The sequence below is a fragment of the Schistosoma mansoni genome, chromosome 2 (genome assembly GCF_000237925.1).
Source record: "Schistosoma mansoni strain Puerto Rico chromosome 2, complete genome".
Taxonomy (NCBI): Eukaryota; Metazoa; Platyhelminthes; class Trematoda; order Strigeidida; family Schistosomatidae; genus Schistosoma; species Schistosoma mansoni.
In genome coordinates this window covers 1242415-1250355 of record NC_031496.1, presented here as the reverse complement: position 1 = coordinate 1250355, position 7941 = coordinate 1242415, and the positions used below count along the sequence as shown (strand labels likewise).

General features: G+C 41.6%; 2 protein-coding genes across 2 annotated transcripts; both read left to right on the top strand.

The window, feature by feature from the left end:
• Nucleotides 1-4826: 4826 nt before the first annotated feature.
• On the top strand, nucleotides 4827-5455 carry Smp_088620 (putative protease; the record flags this gene model as incomplete). Its single annotated transcript, XM_018795277.1, has 4 exons — nucleotides 4827-4907; nucleotides 4953-5044; nucleotides 5085-5194; nucleotides 5230-5455. The coding sequence occupies exons 1-4, from the start codon at nucleotides 4859-4861 to the stop codon at nucleotides 5453-5455; spliced, it is 477 nt and encodes a 158-aa protein (XP_018649605.1). The 5' UTR covers nucleotides 4827-4858.
• Nucleotides 5456-6587: 1132 nt separating this feature from the next.
• On the top strand, nucleotides 6588-7706 carry Smp_088610 (hypothetical protein; the record flags this gene model as incomplete). Its single annotated transcript, XM_018795275.1, has 1 exon — nucleotides 6588-7706. The coding sequence occupies one exon, from the start codon at nucleotides 6588-6590 to the stop codon at nucleotides 7704-7706; it is 1119 nt and encodes a 372-aa protein (XP_018649604.1).
• Between the last annotated feature and the right edge of the window lie 235 nt (nucleotides 7707-7941).

Genomic DNA, 7941 nt, shown 5'->3' with positions numbered 1-7941 from the left:
CCGATGGATGTACACTACTTTTCAATGTCACGTTTCACATCCATAAAATGAGACGGAACTACTGCGCAGTAAATTCGTCGTTTGGTTGAAAGACGGATATCCCACTTACTCCACAAGTCACGTAACTCGGCAAAAGCTAACCAAGACTTCCAAGTGCACGCCGAAATCTCGTCAGATACCACCATATAAGAACTAATGAGACTCCCATGATAAGTGAAACGATCGATACATCCAACTAATTGACTCCCTATCACTGATTTAAATGCCAGTGTAAATCAATCCCGAGGCAAGATTTTGCATTTGGGAGTAGAGAAGCGCATCCTAAACATCCTTGCTTTATTTGATGTGGTCAAAAGACTGACCAGTTAACTTGAAAGGTTTGCCCAGGACAGAGTTGGATGGAGGATACTAGTGGGCGACCTAGGCTCCTCGACGAAGGGTAACAGGCGTAAGTAAGTAAGTAACGATTTGAAAGTAGATGCCTCACATAAATTCACTGTTTTCATCGTAAATTACGTATCAAAACAACTGTTTACACTTTGATTGAATTTATTTCAGTTAACGTGACATCGTATTTGTGTTTTTTTATCCTGCTTTTGTGTATTTACTGCATCAAAGCATTCTTGGTCGACTGCGGCTTGTTTATTTGATTAAGGTTGTGATTTGTCTTACATATCTACCTTGCCCAACATTTTGCTTAATTCTAAGATGGTCGGCTCTGTACACAAGTGTGGACAGCCATATTGCTTATTCCCCGTGGAAGAAGGGATGCGATGTGACGAATGTAAGGAGTGGTTTCACAAATTATGCACCCGCTTAAGCCCTGCTGCCTATAAAAGGTGCTCGAAACCCAATTCTCATTGGCTCTGTATGTTTTGTTGCTCAAGCAAGACATCACTCATTCAGGAAGCCATTGGCCTTCTAGCGTTAGCTAAAAAGGTCGACGTAGTCCGTGCCGGCAACATGGATACTGATAACGAAGATTGTATCAGTGTCGTAAATGCTGCCATGGCAGGTACCGGACACCCAATTTTGCGACACGAAGCAAAAATTTCTACTCCGATGCAACCAATGAAAGACATGCCATTAAGTACTGAGGGACAAGTTGCTTTAGCAGCGACTGATGACCCGGCTAGAACCACTATCATCCAGAGTATTTTCAATCTGGATGCTGAGACTAGTGGGAAATGGATTACGTGGAAACGCAAAAGAGACGGAAAAATACCTAAAGAAAGCGCGCGTATAGTCGATAAGTCCTCGTTGGACTCACGTCCTGCGCATCAGGCAACTCCGCTCAAGTCCAAATGTAAGAAAATATTTAGTACTGTTGTGGATGGGAACAGTTTAACTTCACCAAATGTTGTTGTGAGTCACTCGCTCGACCCACATGACACTGTTATAAAGAAAGCTAACAGTAAGAAGCCGGTAGCTAACCGGCAGGATCTGACATCACGGTCGAAGGCCGTAAACACGACTTTTAAGGAAGTTAAACAGGTCCCTAGTGTAGTCATCTGGAACTTGGAAGAATCAAAAGACACCGATCCCGCTAAGAGACATGCCCACGACCTGCAGTTAGTGGGATCTCTCATCAGAAATATACTGCCCGATGAGGTCCCAGGGGTACATATCTCGAAAGTCATCAGACTCGGTAAATACGTTGGAGGCGAAACCCAACAGAGAAGGATCCTTAAATTAGCACTCGGTAATTTTGAGGAAAGGGACCTAGTACTAAATAACTCACGCAAAACTCGTGACTCAAACATTCGTATTCGACCTGACTGGCCACTTGAGGATCGGATCAAGTGGAAGAATGCCCTAACAGAGTTAAAAACTCGAAGGCTAAACGGTGAAGCGAACCTTACGATTAAGGGTTTTCGGGTTGTCCGGTCTTGGAAGCCAATGCTTCCGAGACCTGTGTGGGCAGAACGTATGTCTCCAAAAACACCTTAAATGTGTGTTACACGAATGCTCGTAGTCTTCAGAATAAGATGTCCGAGCTAAGTTTGATGGTAGACGAATTAAATCCGGACATAGTTGTTATCACCGAAATTTGGCTAACTGTAGATATAGACTGTTCTCCAGTCATTTCAGGCTACATCTGTATCAGAAGTGATAGAGTTAGAAGTCGCAAGGGAGGAGGCATAATATTATATGTTAGGGACCACTTCCGCATAAACTCGATCATATCAGAGGCGCATGTAAGTGGTACGTGTGAGGTAGTATGTCGTACAATTAGGTCTAGAAACGGGTTAGTGACGATAGGAGGAATATATCGTAGTCCGTGTTGTCTCGCTGACGACTTTATCCTAAGACACGTCTGTTCTTGGAGTAAAGCAGAATGTTGTCTCATCGTTGGAGACTTCAATGCACTCCATATAAACTGGATAGAGCTCACAGCTCCAGGTGGGGGCTTCGATAGCGTCCTTCTGTCATCAATTATTCAATGTGCACTTGTACAGTGTATCGTTAAGCCGACGCACATAGACTTGGAACATAATCCGTCATTAATAGACCTTGTCCTCACACACCACTGTGAAGATATCGTCGACATTCAACACCTTCCCCCACTGGTGAATAGTGACCATGTCGTACTTTCCTTTAAGTTCCGGATACGTGGTATAGAATTTGCATCAGCTCCACCCCGTCCTAATATCTGGAGAGCTAATATTCCGGCAATCAGGGACTATGCTATCTCGATTGACTGGTCGGTCGATGCTGATGGATCGATTGATGATGCATGGAATAGGTTTAAGTCTACGTTCGAATCCGTAACTCAACCGTTTATCCCATGGTCAGCACGTAAGCTATCATATTGCCCTCCATGGATTAATAAGAAAACCCGGAAGCTGTTGAAGCGTAGGAAACACTTCTGGGACTTATTCTTGTCAACAGGTCAGGCATCATTTAAGTGCGAATATAAAAAATTCGGAATATATGTAAAAAGACCATAGCTAAATCCCGCACGGCTTACGAGCGACAGTTGGCATACGATAGCCGTACCTGTCCGAAGCGACTGTTTTCGTACGTTAAAAGGCGGACGAAACGTAGTGATGGTATTCCCTCATTACTGTTAAGCGAAAATTCAGCTTTATTGGCTGAATCTGATCTAGCGAAAGCGGAGACATTTGCTAACTATTTCAGTGAAGTCTACTCTACGTGTAGTGTTACAACTACTTGTCCCGTTGACAATGAGGTACCAGCCATAGGACCTTTACACGTGACAGAGGATATTGTTCTTCCTTTGATAACCAACCTAAAACCTTGTAAGATACCGGGCCTCGATGGGTTACACCCACGTTTGCTGTCATCGCTTGCGGACATTATCTCAAGACCGCTCACGATGCTCTTCAACATGTCCCTTTCACAGGCTCAACTACCTAGAGACTGGAAAGACGCCATAGTTAGTCCTATATTTAAGGATGGTCAGAGACGGATCGTATCTAACTACCGGCCTGTTAGCCTGACCAGTATAGTAGTTAAGTTGCTTGAAAAATTAATTCAGGCTAAGCTACTGAGTCACATAGATTCGTACAATCTGTTAACTCCCGAGCAACATGGGTTTCGTAACAAGCATTCATACTTGACTAACTTACTCATTGCGAGAGAGGATTGGACAGCTGCTCTAGACAACGGCCTGTCTGTCGACCTGATATTCATAGATTTTGGCAAAGCGTTTGATAAGGTTTCACACTTGGGTCTTATGCAAAAGCTCTCGAGCTTTGGTATAACAGGTGCTATACAGGAATGGATAGGAAGCTTCTTATGTGACCGCAGACAGAGAGTAAGGGTCAATGGAACGCTATCCGAATGGAAACCGGTCAAAAGTGGTGTACCCCAAGGCACCATCTTAGGCCCTTTACTTTTCCTTCTGTATATTAATGAACTACCTTTATTACTTAAGTCATCGACGTTATTGTTTGCGGATGATGCTAAAATCTGGAGAACAATAAGAAATGAGACTGATCGTTGTTATCTGCAAGCAGATTTAGACGAATTAGTTAGGTGGGCTCATGATTGGGGCCTGGAAGTTAATTCCAGGAAAAGCGTGTTCATGTACATCGGGCACGATATTAGTTACCACTATACCATTAATGGTACATCTCTGCCACGCGTTCAAGAGCACAAAGACTTAGGAGTAATTATAAGTCACAACTTAAAAACTACTACACACTGTAATGCGGTTGCTTCCAAAGGCTATCGCGCGCTATGGTCGCTTCGCAGAGCATTTAAATGCTTCGACGAGGATATGTTTCGAATTTTATATCCCACCTATGTAAGGCCACACTTAGAATACTGTATCCAAGCAGCTAGCCCTTGTCTGATAAAGGATACTAAATCGCTTGAGCGTGTCCAGCGTGTAGGAACAAAATTAGTAAAGGGTCTTTCTAAACTCCCTTACTATGAGCGTTTAAAACGTCTAAACCTTTTCCCCTTATCTTATCGTAGGACGCGAGGTGACCTTATACTGGCATTTCGTATCTTTAATTATGATCTGGGTGTTAATATGTCTTATCTTTTTGCTCCCTCCAGCACTAATAATCTCCGAGGTCACAGCAAGAAGGTTCTGAAACCGCGATCTAATAAACTAAAGGTGGGGTCCCGTTTTTCTCATCGAGTGGTCAATGACTGGAACGCTTTACCAGAACAAGTGGTATCAGCACCATCAGTGAACATTTTCAAAAAGAAGCTGGACCTTCACTGGAAGGAAATCTGTCAGGATTAACACAGGTTCATCAACCTACTATCCTTATTGCTGAATACTGAAGATCAAAAGACATTTGCAAACACAAGAATTGACCTAGAGGTTACTCACACTGCCTTGGATTGCTGAAGCGGGTCATTTAGTCTGGATTCATGCATGTTACTGTTGCTTGAGTTGGTTTTTCTCCTCATAAATATATCGAATGGTTTGACTAAGTTCATTAGTTTTAACTTTATTGAATATGTTTTAGGAGAAAGTGATTATTTACATCTTCGGGTGATAAATCCATCAACACTGCCGTTTACATATCGCTTAAGTCCTGGTCAAATAGGACCTCATTTTGTACGTAAATATCCTTCTTGTTGACTTCCACTTATTTAAGAATACAACATTTACATCTACCTCATTAGTGCTAACAGAACCTCCTCACGCATGTGAGCTGATAAATAATGCATATGAAGTTAATCGAAATATTGCTCTCATAATTCGTGGGTAGGTAATTATCAGTATCATTTCAGTGTAAACAGAGGTTGCAGTTTCGTCACGAAAGCTATTAATGCTCACGTTGCCGGTGCAGTTGCTGTGATTGTTTATGATTTTAACCGCAAGGCTATCCACACATTTAGCATGATTCAGGATGATACTTCCAGACGAGTGCAGATACCGTGTGCGTTTATGAATGGAAAAGATGGGTATGTATTTTGTATTCTTTCTAATTCTAAGATGTTTTGGTGGACAAAGTCATTTATTTAGCTTTTGTTAGCCACTAATCTTGTTAGAAAGACTACTCCCATGTGATACGAAAATCAGTTTATTTAAAAGTCACTTCTGAACCTTCAGGCTGGTTGCAAATAAAAATTTTAAGATGCGATCCATTCCCTTTTTAGGTATTCCCTGTTTAATGAGTTCATATAAAACTATATTTTGTGTAGAGACAAATCATTGTATGTTATTGAACATAAAATGACCAGTATACATTTGACGAATATAAACGGGAGAGTTCAAGTTCATGAAGTTTAAACACCAAACCATAGTTCTGTTTGGCGAAGACACTGACACAACTCAGAGTCTTTTGACCACATCAAATAAAGCAAGGATGTTTAGGATGCGCTTCTCTACTCCCAAATGCAAAATCTTGCCTCGGGATTGATTTACACTGGCATTTAAATCAGTGATAGGGAGTCAATTAGTTGGATGTATCGATCGTTTCACTTATCATGGGAGTCTCATTAGTTCTTATATGGTGGTATCTGACGAGATTTCGGCGTGCACTTGGAAGTCTTGGTTAGCTTTTGCCGAGTTACGTGACTTGTGGAGTAAGTGGGATATCCGTCTTTCAACCAAACGACGAATTTACTGCGCAGTAGTTCCGTCTCATTTTATGGATGTGAAACGTGACATTGAAAAGTAGTGTACATCCATCGGTCATGTATATTAAATAAAGCCATTAGTAATATTATGTATCTTCGAATCATTGGTCGTTTATTTTTGGACCATCTAGTTAAAAATTCTGAAGTGAGACTCAGAATACTGTGTAAAGACGGCAGTTAAATTGATAAATCGGTTGACCTTTGTCGGCTGAAGTGCTTGGGACATGTACTGCGTGTGCTTATCCACCACCTATCAGGATGCACAATGATTTCTGACGCAGTAGTAGGCTATAAGAAAGCTCAAGGTGGCCAAAACAAAATATGGCACCAGTCCTTGAAGATGCTGACTATTGGATTGAGCCATGTAGGTATGTGTAGACTACTTGGTTGGAGTCCGTATGATTATCGTAAACGATGATTGAAGACCTTGGGTGACATGGCTCAAAACCGTCGATTTGCCCTGTCACAAGCCCTTGAATCGTAAAAAGAAGATCAACAGGATATTAATGCATTTAATGGCATCCACCTCTCTGAGTATCCGAGATGCAGACAGAGTTCTGAATGAATTTCGCCTTCTCATACCAGACTTGCCGACGAGCATTAGAAGTCTCTTGAGGACGTGCACAAGTGTACAACCGAAGTCCATCAGCAGTGGGGTTTACTACCATCTTGGATTGAAGACCAACCTGCTAAGATATGTTGAACGTTGGTTGTGTACTTGTGATTTTGACACTCTACAATTGTATTTTAATATAGATGGGCTTTCTATGTCAAGGAGCTCCAGTCAACATTTGTGGCCTGTATTAGGAAGGATCGTTGCCCCTAGACTTAGTGATGTCTTCATGATAGGGATCTACGGAGGGAATACTAAGCCGGCACAATTCAACGAAATTTCTGTCGATACTATTTCTGGAATAAAAGAAATGACTGAAACGGGTCTACTTAGTGTTGGGTTCAATAAATACATAACTATTAAGTTAACTGCAGTAATATGTGATGCACCGGCTCGTTCTGATGTTAGGTACACTGTTAATCACAACGGAAAGGCAGGTTGCGACCGGTGTGTTGTAGATGGTAGACGACTTGATGGAAAGATGACTTTCCCGAACGGTGAATATACGTTAAGAACTGACGACAGTTTCAGGAATCAGACACAATCTGTTCACCATCAAGGACATTCTTTATTCGAAAGTCTGCCAATAGACACGATATCAACTTTCCCCTTAGATCCCATGCACATGATTTACTTAAGTGTCACAAAGAAACTTGTGACTCTCTGGATAGAATTAGGACACAAGTGGCTAAAGAACGTGAACTCATGTGTAATTAGGACTATAAATAAGTTGATATCTCGGTGCATAGAAAGTACTCCCTCTGACTTTCAGCGTAAATGTCGAACACTAGACTACGTATCCGTATGGAAGGCGTCGGAGTGTAGGTTGTTTCTTCTATACTTAGGCCCGGTTATTCTTCAAAAGATTCTGCCTGAACCTTTGTATCTAAATTTTAAACGTCTTGCTTTGTCTATTTACTTGCTTGCACATCCTAAGTTTTATAATAGGGTTATAGAATCTGTCAGGATGGATTTAAGGAATTTTCTAAGAGAATATGGTGTTACGGATGTGAGAATTTAGTTTATTATGTGCATTCCCTACAGCATCTTCCTGACGATGTTCTTGCACATGGACCGTTAGATAGCTACTCAGTATTTCCATTCGAGTCTTATATGAGACAAATTAAGAAATCCGTACACAGTGGATATTCCGTGGCTAAGCAAGCAGCTCAGCGTTATGCGGAACAAATGTCTTTCTGCGATAAGCTCCAGGTTGACATTTCGACTAATGATAACCCAGTGATAGGTAAGTCTGA